The sequence below is a fragment of the Aquarana catesbeiana genome, linkage group LG09 (genome assembly GCF_042186555.1).
Source record: "Aquarana catesbeiana isolate 2022-GZ linkage group LG09, ASM4218655v1, whole genome shotgun sequence".
Taxonomy (NCBI): Eukaryota; Metazoa; Chordata; class Amphibia; order Anura; family Ranidae; genus Aquarana; species Aquarana catesbeiana.
In genome coordinates this window covers 93,254,974-93,272,236 of record NC_133332.1, presented here as the reverse complement: position 1 = coordinate 93,272,236, position 17,263 = coordinate 93,254,974, and the positions used below count along the sequence as shown (strand labels likewise).

General features: G+C 43.0%; 1 protein-coding gene across 5 annotated transcripts in view; it reads left to right on the top strand.

The window, feature by feature from the left end:
- LOC141107930 (cdc42 effector protein 2-like) overlaps positions 1-16,990 on the top strand; it is a 46,200-nt gene extending 29,210 nt beyond the window's left edge. For 4 of the 5 annotated variants that reach the window (XM_073598997.1, XM_073599000.1, XM_073598998.1 and 1 more), the window contains one exon: positions 15,474-16,990. In XM_073598997.1, the coding sequence (XP_073455098.1) occupies positions 15,615-16,307 (693 nt within the window). In that variant the 5' untranslated portion in view covers positions 15,474-15,614 and the 3' untranslated portion in view covers positions 16,308-16,990. Of the gene's footprint in view, positions 1-2,895; positions 3,901-15,473 lie in introns of those variants that run through there. The other variant, XM_073599001.1, reaches the window with a different exon arrangement.
- The last annotated feature ends 273 nt before the right edge of the window (positions 16,991-17,263 follow it).

The window sequence follows — 17,263 nt, the reverse complement described above, 5'->3', positions numbered from 1 at the left end:
CAAAATGATGACACAGCTGAGTGAGCACTGGAATAAATGTATGGATATATAGTAAGGACTCTCATTGCACAGTCATGGTTTATTTCTGGCTGTAGAATCTGCTGAGACTGCAAAGTGACTAATCTCCTCTGTCTATATATACAGTACATACGTTGTTGACATGAATAGTATTCCGGCTGTGACCTCTACCAGGTATAATCCACCATCTCATTTTAGGTGCGGCCAGACAAGCGTGTGACACCTCAGTCAGGTGGAAGTGCAGCTCATTCATTCAGCCCAAGAGATCAAAAGGTCTTTACACCTACAATTAATTTCTTGGTTTTGGGTGGATGCTAGAGGGTTGAAACCCTGACTTTCTTTTCATAGCAATATCAACCTATTTGTTGTTGTCTTAGAATTATTTGTGCTGTTTTGGGTATGGAAGTTTTTCCACCATAGATTATGGTTTTTCTTGACACCTAAGCCTAACCCTTAACTTTAACAGAAACGTAATCCTTCAAGTAGAACTAAAACCATCAATGTAACGGGTTTCCCAAAACAGTTATATTCAAGGCATGCTGTGAATGATAACTGTCACAAGTGCTTGTGCTTTCAACTGAACTGTCAAACCATCAAGTGGCTAATGTCATAACTCATTGTATGTACAGAACCACAGCTACTGCAGATCAAATAGAGGCTTAGATGGCAGCTTCCTTGATTGTAAATGATAGGAGAGTCCAGTTTTGCTTTACTCTAACGTTTAGGCTACATTGGCACTAGTGTAGCGCTATCCCAGCAGGAGCTGCTTGGTAGATTGGGTTCTCTGTTCTTTTGCCGCAACTCTGTGAACAACGTAGACCCCTCTGACACATTAGGTTGAACGAAATTTGCTGCAAACCCTTATAGGAACACCAGTATGGATACATTTCTCCCAGCTGTGATTCAGTACCAGAAAATAAACACCAGACTGGCTAATGGTAAATTAACTTATTGTATTGTAACGGGTTTAGATAAAAGGCAGTATGCACATAAATAAGCAAATAGAGAAATAGAGAAATAGGTCAACCACAGTTCACTAAACAACATGATCACTAGCAGTTTAAAATTGAGTTCTGTATGGTTGAATTGTTCTTTACCCAATAATCTATAAATCAGCAATTAAAGTGATTGTAAAGTCATGTTTAAAAAAAAAATAACAAACGCGTTATACTTACCTCCACTGTACAGTTGGTTTTACACAGAGCAGCCTAGATCCTTCTCTTCTTGGGTCCCTCTTCCCTGATCCTGGCCCCTCCCTCCTGTCAAGTGTCCCCACAGTAAGCAACTTGCTATTGGGCACCCGAGCCGAGTCACAGCTTCCTGTGTCCATTTAGACACAGAGCCCCGCCCCTTTCTATTCTGATTAGCTAACCGACTTTGATTGACAACCGTGATAGCTAATGGCGCCACTGCTGTGCCTCAGCCAATCAGGAGGAGAGTCCTGGATGGCTAAGACACCCGTGGACATCGCTGGGGAGAAATGGGGCTAAGGTAAGTAATTAGGAGGTGTTGGGGAGGCTGCTACACACAGGAGGTTTTTTATCTTAACCACTTCCCTACCCGCCCATAGACATATGACGTCCGCAGATGGGATCTCCCATCCTGGGCGGGCGTCATATGACGTCCTCGGCTTCCCAGTGGTATTGGGGGCGCCGGGCACTCGCGATCGCTCGTTACAGAGCAGGACCGTGGATCTGTGTGTGTAAACACACAGATCCACGTCCTGTCAGGGGAGAGGAGACTGATCGTGTGTTCCTTGTATATAGGGACAAGGATTGGTCTCCTCCCCAAGTCAGTCCCCTCCCCCCACAGTTAGAGTCACTCCCTAGGTAACACATTTAACCCCTTGATCGCCCCTAGTGTTAACTCCTTCCCTGCCAGTGACATTTATACAGTAATCAGTGCATTTTTATAGCACTGATCGCTGTGTAAATGTGAATGGTCCCAAAATAGTGTCAAAAGTGTCCGATATGTCCGCCGCAATGTCAAAGTCACGATTTAAATCGCAGATCACCGCCATTACTAGTAAAATAAAAATAAAAATGCCATAAATCTATCCACTATTTTGTAGGCGCTATAACTTTTGCACAAACCAATCAATATATGCTTATTGCGATTTTCAGTAAGTTGTTAAAAGTAAGTTAAATATAAAAAAAATGTCATAACTAGAGTATCTGACACCCAGAGCAGAATACTTTAGAACGCTACCCTCCTCTTTTCAATTATATGAAATAAATAATAAATAATAATGGCTAGAAATGTAACACAGACTATGAAAATGTTAGTGTCCCCTTACACTAGTTGTCGGTAGAAAAGTGCCTACTTACATTGGGATGTGTTTGGCAAAGATATTGTAAATACTAGTATATACGGCAAACATTGCTTTGAAGAAGTTACAGTCCCCTATAATTTTATTGTGATTTTAATTTTGAAATAAAAGTTTTGTATATATTTACATGCTTCTGTCCCCTCTTGTACCAATAAAGTCTGATATAATTTGGTATATTTTGCGGTTATAAGGTGAATATCAATCTGCGCAATCTCGTGAAATAAAGTGGTGCAAATTTTTTTTGAATAATTAATAATAGCTGCTATCAATAACAAGTGTTCTCACTTCACTTAAAAGGTGCAAAGAAGACATCAATAATGATAAAAGTGTAACTAAAAATGGCAATCAATAAATGGTAATCATAATAATACTATGTTATCATTATTGATTTTTTTTTTTATAGCGCAGCACTGTTTATTGATTATTTGCACCTTTTTTGTGGTTATACTTGCATTGGTGGTCAATGATGGCTCCTCACATTGAAGGTTCGTTGAGAAAATCCCCTTTACATTGGTAATCAGTGTAGAAGTGACCCCTACATTGGAAATGCCCCTTTATATGTATGGTCATTTTAGATGTGAGATTAATCTGCCATTGCTCACAGCTCAATGAACCCCTGGCAACTTCTTAAGGAACCTTAGGGTGGCACAGAACCCTGGTTAAGAAAGCCTAATGTTAAAAAAAAAAGATGTTGACTATAGTTAATAATTGAGTAGATGAGATGAGCTCAGGTGTCCTCCAAACTCATCTCTAGCCAAACTCCGAACTTGCGCTTTTATTTTTTTACAGTGAGCTGGGTCAGTTCTGCCCCGCAGCTCATGTAAACTAAGAGGTGGACCGTGGTGGAAATGACCTGACCTGCAGATCACTGGAGTAAAAAAAAAAAAAAAAAAAAAAGAGTACAAGTTCGGAGGACAGCTAGAGTTTGGAAGATGTCAAAGTTCATCTCTATTGAGAAGTTTGCTTTGATTTTCTAGCGGATTTCAGAAATATGATGGAGTGTGGTATCATGGGCAGCAGCACTCTTAATAAAGGAACACTTTCTCTATATCATTTATATTGGGAGGTTTGGGAAGCTAAAGGGAAGCCATTTTGGAGCTAGGTTAGAGAAGGAGGGAGAAGGTGAAGCCTGTAATAGGATCAGAGCTCGGAGGTGCAGCTCAGGAGATCATCGTTAGCACGGCTGCATTTTTATTTTATGTCAGAGGAAATGTGAGGTTGCAGCAGATGAGATAATTAGATAACTCACTATACATGACCACCTGGACAAATGCATTTAAAGAGCTTCAGGCACAAATATGGCCTGAAATGTATCCCGGCTTCTCATTAATGGAAGGAGGCATCTGGGAGGTTAGTGCTATCTGATATAATCTATGAGATCAGCTCTGCAGCCATCTGCTGGGAGCAGCCATGTCTGATATAAGAAGGGGGATCCGGGAAAGAATGGTACGGCTGTCCTCATCACCCCTGTCCCTGGAGTCGGTGATATTTTCATCTCTTCACAAAGCTCTGTGCATCTAATTGCCCCTTCTGTCTTTGCAGAGTCTGGCCAGGTAACTGATCCATATTTATTAATCTATAACATGACCTTGCTTCTAAGTAATTATGTATTCCTCAAATCCTAAGCTGAACACTATGCGGATATAAAGGCACAAGTTAATACAGCACTGTGATGATTTATACATCATTAAATGTATTTTTCCTAAATGTAGCACTGTAAGTACCTGAATTGGGCCTCTTATAGCTCCTGAAGCATCACAAGGAGTCAATCAGGTGTGCTGCAGTGTGGAAGGAGCGTGCTAAGAGGGGGAAAGGAGCAAAGTGAAAGAGAGATGAGCTTATCTCTGTGCTGCTTCTTCTTTCACAGTCACAGTGTTGGGGTGGGAAGGAGACCTGTAAGCGAAAGTGAAACTGCAGCAGAAAAGGATCAGGTCTTCTCCCCTACCCGACAGGGCTTTGTTGTGTGGTAGAGCTGTGTAAATATCAGGACTGGGTGGACAGGAATAGACATTTATTGGCAGGTAAAACAGCTGTAAGGCTCCATTCACACTAACGCGTTTTTTGATTCATTTTGCAGAAATGCATGGGAATTTTTTAACATGGGTTCCTATAGAACATGTTTACATCAATGCATTTTTGTACCTCTGCGTTTTTGGAAAGGGTCAGGGACTTTTTTTCATGCAAAATTTTTTGCGTTTTACATGTAATAGAGTTCAATGGACCAGCATTAAAAACGCAAGTACAGCGTTTTTACAGCGTTTTTGCGGCGTTTTTGACACATTTTGCGTTTTTTGCTTTTTTTTTCAGACTATATACAGTCTAAAAAAAAAAAAAAAAACGCTGTAAAAACGCTGCTCAAAAACGTGGCAAGCATCACAAAAAACACTGCAGAAATGCTCAAAAGCAACATGCATAGATGTGAATGAAGCCTAAGGCCTGGTTCACACCTATGCAGTTTTTTAGTGCGTTTTCAGATTACACTACAATCCATTTAACATGGTTTCCTATGGGTCACGTTCACAATTGTGCATTTTATGGAAAGGGCCAGGGACTTTTTTCTGGTTCTTGGTTTCATAGACTTCAATGGATCAAAAACGTGTATTGAAAAAACGCAAAATGCACCTGAAATATGCAAACTGCAATCTGCATAGGTGTGAACCAGGCTTTAGTATGCATTCCATGCCTGTGTGTCTGGAGTTCCTGAGAGAAACATGGAGGGTGCTATTGCTGAATACTCATTTTGCAATTGATAGTTGCCTGGATGTCATGCTGACTCAATTGCTTTAATAGTCAGAGTCACTGAGCCAGGACTTTTCTCTGTTTTTCTGATATGAATACCTGCTTCAGATCAGATAGTATTGAACCTATAAGGCATAATCGCTCCTCCACCCCTCTCTTCACCTACCTACATAACCTTTTATATAGCTGGAGGGGCGGGAGGTAAGGGGAATACTCTCCTGACTGAGTCTTCTGGGGCTTCTGACATCACATCCAAGATGGCGGCACCCAGGCGTTTACAGGTAGAGTAAATAGAATGCATGAATATGTTAAATGGAGATACAATCTTATGAGAAATTTTAGTTGAAATAAATTGTATGGTGACCGCTCAAGTATGAGAGTTAGTGCTAAGGTTACTATAAGGGTTGTTGTTGTGTCTAAACGGGAGTTAGGGCTCTTTCACACGGGGCGGATCAGTGATGATCTGCCCCGTGAACACCCGCTTGCTCAGCGATGGACCTGTCAGAGCACCGCTCTCCCCTATGGGGGATCAGATGATGACAGACCGTAGAGTCCGTCGTCACCCGATCCGATCCAAAAACGGATGGAAAAGTAGGGTTTTCGTCCGTTACACTTTTCGGATCGGAGTGGGTCGGATGTCAGCGGACATGTCACCGCTCACATCCGACGCTTCATAGGGATACATGTATGTCCGTTTTTCATCCGAAAACGGAGGGATGAAAAACGGACATACGGATCCTCCGTGTGAAAGAGCCCTTAGTGTTAAGGTTACAGGGCGGGTTAGGGTCTCAGGGAAGCTAAGTGTTGATAGGAAGAAAAGAACGGCTGCACACCACAGGTACGTTCCATCGATTTTATTCCAAGTATTGCAAATGACGGCCAACAAAGACAGAGTGCCTGAACCCAGGAGGTGACGCGTGCGTTTCACACTGACCTCAGTGCTTCTTCCTTGTTTGAAGCGAAGTGTTGAATTTGGATCACAGGAAGACTTAGAACCTGTTCAAACCACAATTTCGGCGTTCTGGATGTGTTTTTGTGTTTACACGACCTTGCCAGCAGTCAAAATACACAAACAGTGCGTGCAACTGGTTGGATGCAGGTGCTGTTCAGCCAACAATTTTCTGCCCGGCTCCTTTGATTTTTCAGTTGAGTGATGTTGGGTTGCAGCTGACAGGGCCGACCACTGAGCAGATATGACCAATTCATTGAGAAATAGTCAAAATTCGCTTTGTGTATGATCAACTGTAGAAGCACTGGGAGGGTTAGTGGGAGTATTGGGGTGGAGGGCTTTTGGCTGGTCTCTGCAGCAGGAGCTCTGTACTGAAATTGTTGTGCTCCTGAAAGCTAATGTGTTGTGCAATCTGTATTATGAGTAATTCAAACTGTACTGTGATCATAAGTATCAGTACAATTGCATTGTTTGGTTCTTTCTGGTCACACAATTGACCACAATTGAAGAAGATTGGTTTGACAAATTAAAAGTAACAATGAAGGGACATAGATCCTCCATTAATGTGATTTTAAACCCCAAAACAAAAATGTGTTATATAGCAGCTTATCAACTCCTTGAAATTATGACTGCATTTGTTTTTTTTGTTTTTTTTTTTAGGATTTTTTTTTTCCTTTATTTTCATCTGTTGATCCTTTAAGGCGGAACCAAACCCGCCTATCCTTTATAGCCAAGGAAGTTGGAAGTTTCCATCTTAGCCTGGGTTTGATCTGCAGTCACCATGCACATGTTCTAGGACATCCCAACCCACAAAAACTCATTTCAGCGAGGTGATGCTGCGTGCCGCCGCTGGACCCCCCCCCCCTAATTAAATGTAGCCTCATCAGTGCCAATTAAATGCAGCCTCACCAGTGCCAATTAAATGCAGCCTCATTAGTGCAGCATCATCAGTGTCCATCAGTGCAGCCTATCAGTGCCCACCAGTGAGTGCAAACTATTAGTGTCCATCAGTGCCCACCAGTGCAGCCTATTAGTGCCCACCAGTGCCACTTCATTAGTGTCCACCAGTGCAGCCTCATCAGACAATCTCCACCAGTTTAATTGCACATGATTGCATTGGGGAGAAGGACCTACTGTACCTGCCAGCCAGCTCACATGTGATCCTCGCTCTGGGGATCTCAGCGCTGCCGCTCCAAACCCGACCCGATACTTAGCTGCACCTGCACCTGCAGCCTCGGCTTTCTTCTGACCACCCAGACTGCATCGGGGTGGGGTCTGAGAGTCAGTGGCACTCCTAGCTCAGTCCCGCCCCCTCCCCTGCTCTCTGTGAACTACAGCAGAGCTGACAGAAGACGGAGCAGCCTGAGCGGCCGCCGCGGTTGAACTCCATTCGACCGCTTGGGCTGCTCTGTCTGTGGCTGAGTGACAGGCCCACCCGGGAGATTGCCCGGCGCTCGCAGGTGTTTGTGAGCCCGCAACCAAATGCGGGAGACTTGGGATGTCTGTGTTCTGCTATGACGCCAGCCATTTGATGTCTAGAGACCACAAGCAAAAATAACTGTTATCATTCACGGCATGCCTTGTTAAACAGGTAAATCAATGGGTTTAGTTCCTCATTAACAGACCAGGCTGTATAGGAAAAATGGCAATTTGAGGGTTGGGACAAACCATTTACCACTAACAGGGGTGCTTACAATGATCAGCTTTTAGTCATTTATATAAAACCTTTATCCCAAAAGGGAAAAAAAAAATGTTGCTGTAACAGCTTATAAAGTGTTAGCTGGAGTCTAAGGCAGGACATACAGTACATGAATATTTTTTTTTTTGTTCAACCAGCAGGTTTAATGGAAAAAAAATGAACTGATTTCTCCATCCACATATTCAATGTGGATGAGGGGACACACTCCCGCTGAGCTATTGTATTCTTCCAGCATGGAACCTTCCCACGCTGGCAGAATACAATGTTCAATGTTCAGTGTTGCCAGCTATAGCCGGCGGCACTGATTGCTGGTTGTCCATCGATAAATTGACTTGGGTACAACCAGCTAGCCCATGCATCAAACAGAATTCGGCCAATCCCTGGTGAACCGGCTGAATTTCTTTTGCAAAGGGGGTTATTTACGAAAGGCAAATTCACTTTGCAACTACAAGTGCACTGCAAGTGCATTTGGAAGTGCAGTCGCTGTAGATCCGAGGGGGACATGCAAGGAAAATAAAAAACAGCATTTTAGCTTGCACATGATTGGATAATAAAATCAGCAGAGCTTCCCCTCATTTCAGATCTACCCCTCAGATTTACAGCGACTGCACTTCCAAGTGTACTTTCAGTGCACTTGTAGTGCATAGTGGATTTTCCTTTTGTAAATAACCCCCAATGTCTTGACATATAAGGGGAAACCAGATAACAAATTCCCACGCAGGGGATATAAGCATGAAGCATAAGACAGAAGTTCACACAAAATACAAAGTAAAACATGCTATAAGATATAAATTTATAGACTAACACTGACCCTCAGGCCGGGGTTCAATAGGGAATTCCTGAGCTTACAGGCAGCCTGCAATGAACAGAGCAGCGGGCAAGAGACCCGGGAATAGAAAGGGTAAGAGGAGAGACAAAGAAGAGATGGGAAAGGAAGGTCCCCCAGGCTGGGCATGGGATCAAGTTAGTTTGAGAGGCCTAGACTGGTCGGGTGCAGAGTAGGGAATGCATAGGACCACCACGGGGGCCCATACTTTGAACCGGTGAATTTCGATCCATGTATGGCCAGCTTAAATCTGCCAGTGTATCCTACACAAACTTTTTCCCAGATTGACAATGCTGCTGTCCAATGGTGGTTTCATTGCTTCTCCATAGAGTGAAGCCACCCCAAATAGGGGATTGACCCAGACAGTCCGGGTGTTGAGTCATGTGCTCGGGTTTCAGTCCACCTGAAACCCGGACACATTATATTGACAGGAGGGTGAGGGGGGCACTATGTATGCCGCATTACTATTCTCTTTGGAGTGCCCAAAGGTGTCCCAGGTCTGTTACAATCCTATAGTGTATACTAAAACAAAATATTTACTGTGCGCAGATAAAGTGTTCGGGTTTGGCTTGATGAAAAAGTGGCAACCCTAACCCCAAATCTGGCCATACATGGATCGAAATTTGACTGGTTCAGCAGGGACCAGATTAATTTTGATCCATAATTGGACAGGGTGGTTGTACAGAAGTTGATCTACCAATCGACTTCTGTACAACTGCCCTGTTGGATTTTTGCCGCTCGATCAGCGGTGATCAGTGGGGAAGTCTCCCGGCTGGGGAGGATTCCCCTATCCACATCAAGTGTGTGGATAGGGAAATCGAGTTTTTTTTTTTTACTTTATTTTTTTTTGTTCAACCCGCTGGTTTAACGGAAAAAAAATTAAATATCTATAGGCTGCCTTAGAGAGGAAGTGTATTACTGGCTGGATCACCACGTAAAAACAAAGGAAAAAAGAAAACGTGCCGCCGCCACCACATTTAGAGATTGATAATCTGCAGTATGTAAATTTTTGTTTTTGGTTATAATCGAGCTTTAACCGCTTGCCGACCACCTCACGTAGGAGTATGGCGGCAGAGTGTCTTTCCTGTGTCCGATCACGTATCGCTGGCTGTGCTGTGATTAGTCACAGCACAAGCCGATCAATGGGTGTCGGCCAATGATTGCCCACTGGCACCCGCTGATTGGCGAGGAGGAAGACAGGACAGAGCTCTGTCAACACAAACAATGCAGAGCTCTGTCCTGTCAGCAGGGATGTGTCAGTTTTTGTTTCCCTGCAAGGCTGCAAAGCACATCCCTTAGTTAAAAGCACCTCACAGTACACACATAAACACTGGTTGGGTACACATTTAACCCTTTGATTGCCCAAGATGTTTAACCCCTTCCCAGCCAGTGTCATTCGTACAGTGACAGTGTATATTTTTAGCACTGATCAATCTATTCGTGTCACTGGTTCCCACGAAGTGCCAGTTAGTGTCAGATTGTACGCCATACTATCACTGTCCTATAAGTTGCTGATCAACGTCATTACTGGTATTAAAAAAATAAAAATTCCAGTATATATACCATAGTTTGTAGACGCTATAACTTTGGTGCAAACCAATCAATATAAGCTTATTGTGATTTTTTTTTTTTACCAAAAATGTGTAGCAGAATACATTTTGGCCTAAATTTAATAAATAGATTTTTTCGTTTTTTTTTTTTTTTTTTTTTTTATTGGATATGTTTTACAGCAGAAAGTAAAACATTTGTTTTTTGTTTTCAAAGTCTTTTTTCATTCATAGCGCATAAAATAAAATAAAAAAACAGTGCTGATCAAACACCACCAAGCTCTATTTGTGTGAAAATGATATAGATTTAGTTTGTGTACAACGTTGCATGACCACGCAAGTGCCAAAAAGAAAAAAATGGCCTGGTCATGAAGCCGGGGGGGGGGGGGGGGGGGGGTTAAATGTTCCGGAGGTCAAGTGGTTAAGTAAAGATTCTTTATTTCCATAGTTCCAGCAGATCACTCAGTTTATGGCTGAAAGCATCAGTGGCGGCCCGTGCATTACGTCTGGCGTGCATGCGTCCGGCGTCCCCTTTCAGGACGCATGGATTCCTTTGGCGGGGGCGGGAGGGGGTGGTCATTTTTGAAGCACCTGATTAGAGCCAGAGGCTCTAATAGGCTTCAAAATAGGCTTGGGGGGGCACAGAGTGCGCCCTGATCCCACCCAATTGTGTGACGATAGCGAATTCATTTTCGCTATTTTCACACTAACCTACCTCCCTGTCAATGAGGAGGCAGGGCATCAGACCTGTTTCCTGATTGGCCAAAGGGTCAGGCCACCCTATTGGATGCCTTGCTCTTAGTAAGAGTAGCGGAGGAGACACACGCTGGAGCGGAGGTCGCCGCTGGTGCACGGTCTTGGAGAGGAGCTGATACCTGGCGCCGCATTAAGCCGCGAACGGCTGCATATACTGGGCACAAGTGGCTGAATTTGATGGGCACAAGTGGCTGAATTTGGGCACAAGTGGCTGAATTTGATGGGCACAGGGGCTGTATTTGATGGGCACAGGGGCTGTATTAGATGGGCACAGGGGCTGTATTAGATGGGCACAGGGGCTGTATTAGATGGGCACAGGGGCTGTATGTGATGGGCACAGGGGCTGTATGTGATGGGCACAGGGGCTGTATGTGATGGGCACAGGGGCTGTATTTGATGGGCACAGGGGCTGTATTTGATGGGCACAGGGGCTGTATTTGATGGGCACAGGGGCTGTATTTGATGGGCACAGGGGCTGTATTTGATGGGCACAGGAGCTGTATTTGATGGGCAGAGGGGCTGTATTTAAAGGGTAACGGGCTGTTTTTGATGGGCAGAGGGGCTGTTTTTGATGGGCAGTGGGGCTGTTTTTGATGGGCACAGGGGCTGTTTTTGATGGGCACAGTGGCTGAATTTGATAGGCACAGTGAGGCTGCAATTGATGTTTTTTTTTTTTTTTTTTAAGTATTTTTAGAATTTTTCAGTTTGTTTGCCTCCCCCCCAAAAAAATTTTTTTGAGCACCAGCCGCCGCTGGAAAGCATATTTTGCATAATAGTGGATTGTGGCAGATTTTTTTTTTTTTTTTTACATTAGAAGGGGAAAAACCTTATTTACTTGTGCCTCTACTGGTATCTCTACTGATACCCATACCAAAGTTCTGTATGTCTTTAATCAGTGCAAATTCGTTCATCAGAATATCAACAACAGTACAAGAGAAAGTTCTGGCCAAGTGGGATGAAAGTGACTGTGACAGGCAATTATTCTGTGATGGGCTCTGGGAGGGCTTGTCCATCCTGTTTGTTTAAGGGGAAGGAAGCTTATCCCAAAAGCCAGCCCTGGTTTCCCCCGGAAATCTATTAATACTGATCCCATGTAATTAATGTGTACCATCGTTATATTTATCTTTGCCTGTCCTCCCTGATTAAATAAAGATTATTCCTACTGTATGATGTTTCTGAAGCTCAGTAAACTATGCTTCCCACCATGCCATTTCCTGTTAGCGTGATTTTTGATTTTAAGCTCTATAGAACAAGCTGATGGCTTTTTTTTAATACAGCAGAAAGTTATGTACAGTGTGTATTTCCTTCTAACAACCAATGAGTCACATATATTTTTTTTTTTTTATTGGGACTGACATAAAATGTGGACAGGTGGCCGGGTGGTAGATCAGGGCAGTGGGGATGTGCAGCGAAATTATGTTAAGCGTGCTTTAAGTTCTTTTTTAAGCCGTTGAACACCAGTCACATTAATTAGCTTACCTGGCTGGGAAAATCCTCCAAACCAATGAAAAAATGTTCATGGCAACACTCCCTTAAAGGTACACTATATTGCCAAAAGTATTGTGACGCCTGCCTTTACACGTCCATTAACATTATTGGAATCTCAGTCTTAGGCTCGGTTCACACATGGGCGGCACGACTTGCAGGTCGCCTCAGCGAGGCGACCTGCAAACGACTGCCGGGGCGACTTGCGAGACGACTTCTGCATAGAAGTCTATGCAAGTCGCCCCAAGTCGCCCCCAAAGTAATACAGGAACCTTTTTCTAAGTCGGAGCGACTTGCGTCGCTCCAATTAGAACGGTTCCATAGCACAGAACGGGAGGCGACTTGTCAGGCGACTAGGTCGCCTGACAAGTCGCCCCAGTGTGAACCGAGCCTTAGTCCATAGGGTTCAATACTGAGTTGGCCCTCCCTTTGCAGCTATACCAGCATTAACTCTTCTGGGAAGGCTGTCCACAGGGATTAGGAGTGTGTCTATGGGAATGTTTGACCATTCTTCCAGAAGCGCATTTGTGAGGTCAGGCACTGATGTTGGATAAGAAGGCCTGGCTCGCAGTCTCCGTTCGAATTCATCCCAAAGGTGTTCTATCAGGTTGAGGTCAGGACTCTGTGCAGGCCAGTCAAGTTCCTCCACCCCAAACTCGCTCATCCATGTTTTTATGGACCTTGCTTTGTGCACTGGTCCAAATCATTTGGTAGAAGGGGGATTATGGTGTGGGGTTGTTTTTCAGGGGTTGGGCTTGGCCCCTTAGTTCCAGTAATAGGAACGCTTAACCACTTCAGCTCCGGAAGATTTTACCCCCTTCCTGACCAGAGCACTTTTTGCGATTCGGCACTGCGTCGCTTTAACTGACAATTGCGCGGTCGTGCGACGTGGCTCTCAAACAAAATTGACATCCTTTTTTTCCCCACAAATAGAGCTTTCTTTTGGTGGTATTTGATCACCTCTGCGATTTTTATTTTTTGCGCTATAAACAAAATAAGAGCGACAATTTTGAAAAAAACGCATTATTTTTTACATATAATTTTACATATTTTTTTACATATAATAAATATCCCCCAAAAATATATAAAAAAACATTTTTTTTCCTCAGTTTAGGCGGACCGTATTCTTCTACATATTTTTAGTAAATAAGCGTTTATTGATTGGTTTGCGCAAAAGTTATAGCGTTTACAAAATTGGGGATAGTTTTATGGCATTTTTATTAATAATTTTTTTTTTTTTACTAGTAATGGCGGCGATCAGCGATTTTTTATTGTGACTGCGACATGATCGCGGACATGTCGGACATTTTTGACACATTTTTGGGACCATTGTCATTTATACAGCGATCAGTACGATTAAAAATGCACTGATTACTGTGTAAATGACATTAGCAGTGAAGGGGTTAACCACTAGGGGGCGGGGAGGGGTTAAGTATGTCCTAGGGGAGTGATTCTAACTGTAGGAGGGATGGGCTGTGTGTGTCGCTATGCTGATCACAGCTCCCGATGGCAGGGAGCAGTGATCAGTGACACTTGTCACTAGGCTGTTTACATCAGCATCTCCCCATTTGTCCTTTCCGTGAGGCAATCGCGGGTATCCCCGCGGCAATTGAGTCCGCAGGACCTGCGACTCGACTCACAGAGCTCCCGGCCGGCGCGCACGCAATGGCACGGTGGGGAATTCAAATGGACGTACCTGTAAGTCCATTTGCCCAGCCGTGCCATTCTGCCGACGTACATCGGCGTGCGCCGGTCGGGAAGTGGTTAAGGCGTTAGCATAACAAGACATTTTGGGTAATTTCATGCTTCCAACTTTGTAGAAACAATTTGGGGATGGCTCCTTCCTGTTCCAACATGACTGCGCACCAGTGCACAAAGCAAGGTCCATAAAGATTTGGATGAGCGAGTTTGGGGTGGAGGAACTTTACTGGCCTGTACAGAGTCCTGACCTCAACCCAACAGAATGCCTTTGGGATGAATTAGAGCGGAGACTGCAAGCCAGATCTTCTCATCCATATCAGTGCCTGACCTCACAAATGCGCTTCTGGAGGAATGGTCAAACATTCTCATAGACACATTCCTAATCCTTGTGGACTGCCTTCCCAGAAGAGTTTAAGCTGTTATAGTTGTAAAGGGTGGGCCAAGGCAATATTGAACCTTACGGACTAAGACTGGGATGCCATGTGCGTGGAAAGGCAGGCGTCCCAATACTTTTGGTAATATGTCCATGAACCCAAAAAGCCAACATCCATCCATTTTAATGCTATAAGTAAGGTCAGAATTAGCTGAAACACATCAGCATGGGTGTCTTTTTTACCTTTTATATATGTTTAATTAAGATTACAATGGATTCTAAATGGGTGCTGGTGTTTTGATTTACAAATCTCTATTCTTGAGGTCACAGGCACATAGTGTTAGTGAATGTCAACAGTGCATTGTATTAGAATGCCATTACACCTGAAAGACGGTCCAAACTGGAAGGAACTGTGAAGCACTATTTTTGCTTATTTCCTTTATTAATAAACAGGGGGACTATTATGCAGCTATGTATATGAATTTGTGCTACATTCGAGGTCCCCAAAGTCTGTTCCACTTTCAGAGCCCATTCACAATGTCACATTCTTGCAAGTAGCGTTAAGGCAGTTCATTCATTAAAGTATAACTAAAGGCAAAACTTTTTTTTTTTAGTTTTGTGCAGAGGGTTTAGAATGCCTGTCAGGTTTTTATTGTTGTCTGTGCCCCTGTTAAGGAGATACACTCTCTCAATTTGTCCTCTTTTTTTTGTTATCACTGAGTGTGAAAGTAAAAGGAAATTCAAAATTTTGAGCTGTCACTTGAAAAGGAATAGAGGGGAAATCTTTCAATGGTGACGCTAGTTCGGATGATACTATTGATAAGTAGGGATTTCCTCACTTTGGAGGGATTATCTTTCACTTGATTATTAATAAAATGTACAGTTTTTCCTGAAAAAATGTTTTTGTATAGTGTGGTAAGTCAAGAATGTATTCATGCAAACTCATAAATTTACTGGAAAGTCCTCTTTAAAAATACACGTGACAGGATTACAATTAGATACACGCTGTATATTGACATTCCCAAATTAATATAGAATATTTTTCTTTCAGGTTCAAAGGAAGATTAGTGTTAAAGCAAGATATTTATCCAACTGAAGACAATGTCCGTCACATACATTTAATTGCCTTGGTGACACTTCCTGTGGAGGTACTTAGAAGAAGTTTATTTGCAATCAACCTTGAAAGTGCAGGATGCCAGCTAAAACACCAATTTATTTGAAGACCTCAACCCCCAAGCGGGGTAAAAAGCCAAAGTTACGTGATGTTTTATCAAGGGAGATGATAAGCCCACCTCTGGGAGACTTCAGGCATAGTGCTCACATAGGACTGGAAGGGCAAGAAGACATGTTTGGGGAATTGTCCTTTTTGCAAGGAAAGTATGATCTACTTCCAAACTTGGGCCGGAAGTTGACTTTGCAGAGCACAGACACCAGTCTCGACCAACAGTTTCATTCTCATGACAGTGATGGAAGCTTCCGTCCCTTTCTCAAAAATGCAGTGTCTCTCCCCGTCTTCACTGGTACCCAAAGTAAGGAGAAGGCACCTCCAAAACCCCCCAGGCTCCACCTGGATGATGCTCCCAGCCAACGTTCTATGTCTATAAGCTATGGAGAGGGACGCTTTCATAGAGAAGAAGAAACGTTCTCCTCTATCTCACAGGAGGAGAGCAGCAGGGTTTTGACAAGTTCAGCTTGCTCTTCTGAGGCTTCCATTACTGGAAGCATGTTCACCCATGAACAAGATGCATCTCAAGACAAGACAGACTGCACAGATTCTAAGATTGTGGACACTCCATCTGAGTCACTGTTTGGGCTGGAGCTGGACCTTGGCCCATCCATCTTGGATGATGTCTTGAGGATAATGGATGGTTATAAAGCTTCATGACATTAGCAACACATAAACGTTTTGTAAATAGTTGTGAACAGACACTATTTATTAGTAAAGAAGTGCTGCGAAAAGAACCAGTGACAAAATAGTAGAGTTGGATCATCATCTGCCTACGAGACCTATGGATATTTGGTTTCCTATTATGACAACAGTATTTCATATTAGCACCAAGAATATTACAATATATTATAGAATGACATTTTGCTGGCATGAACGCTTACGGATAATACTATTTATTATACACATTTCTTTAACAGGTTGAAGATCTAAAGGCAAACTACAAAATATTATGGCCCAAAAAATGCTCATGGCTCATTTACACCATATGCATGTTTTGTGCTTTCGGTGCAGGAAATTTGTGCCCAAACCAATAATCTAGCTTCGGCTTGGTTTACAAGAAATTAGCTGCATTGATATAAATGAGAGAAAAAAAAAGCACCAATTTACAGTTCAATTTATGAATATTAAATGTCCAATAACTGTTGCACATCTGATATAAATGTAAAAGCTTATCCAATCTAATTTTTTTTATAATAATCTTGTGTAAAAAGACTACTACAGCTATATAAGTTTCAATAATTCCATTGGATTTTCTTATGTTTTTTTTTCTGTAGACATTGAAGTCGTCAATGTCAATGCACTGCTAAAAGTGACAGGGGGGTGCTAAAAGTGACAGGGGGGGGGGGGGGGTAACTACTATAATTATATGATCAGTCCCAATAGAGCAATATGAACCATTGAATTGCTTTTAGATATGCAGCACTTTGTTAAATCTGATTACAGATAGAACTTTTAATGCAGGGCACTTCAGTGGACGACTGTTATTTGACCTCAAGCTTTGTGCATGCTTCTAGGAAACCCAGTAAGCCAGTTAAATAAGAAGGGGGATGGAAATTCCAGGAATCCCAAGTACGAACTGAACACTGTTGCCATGTTTGCAAGTAAGGAAGGTA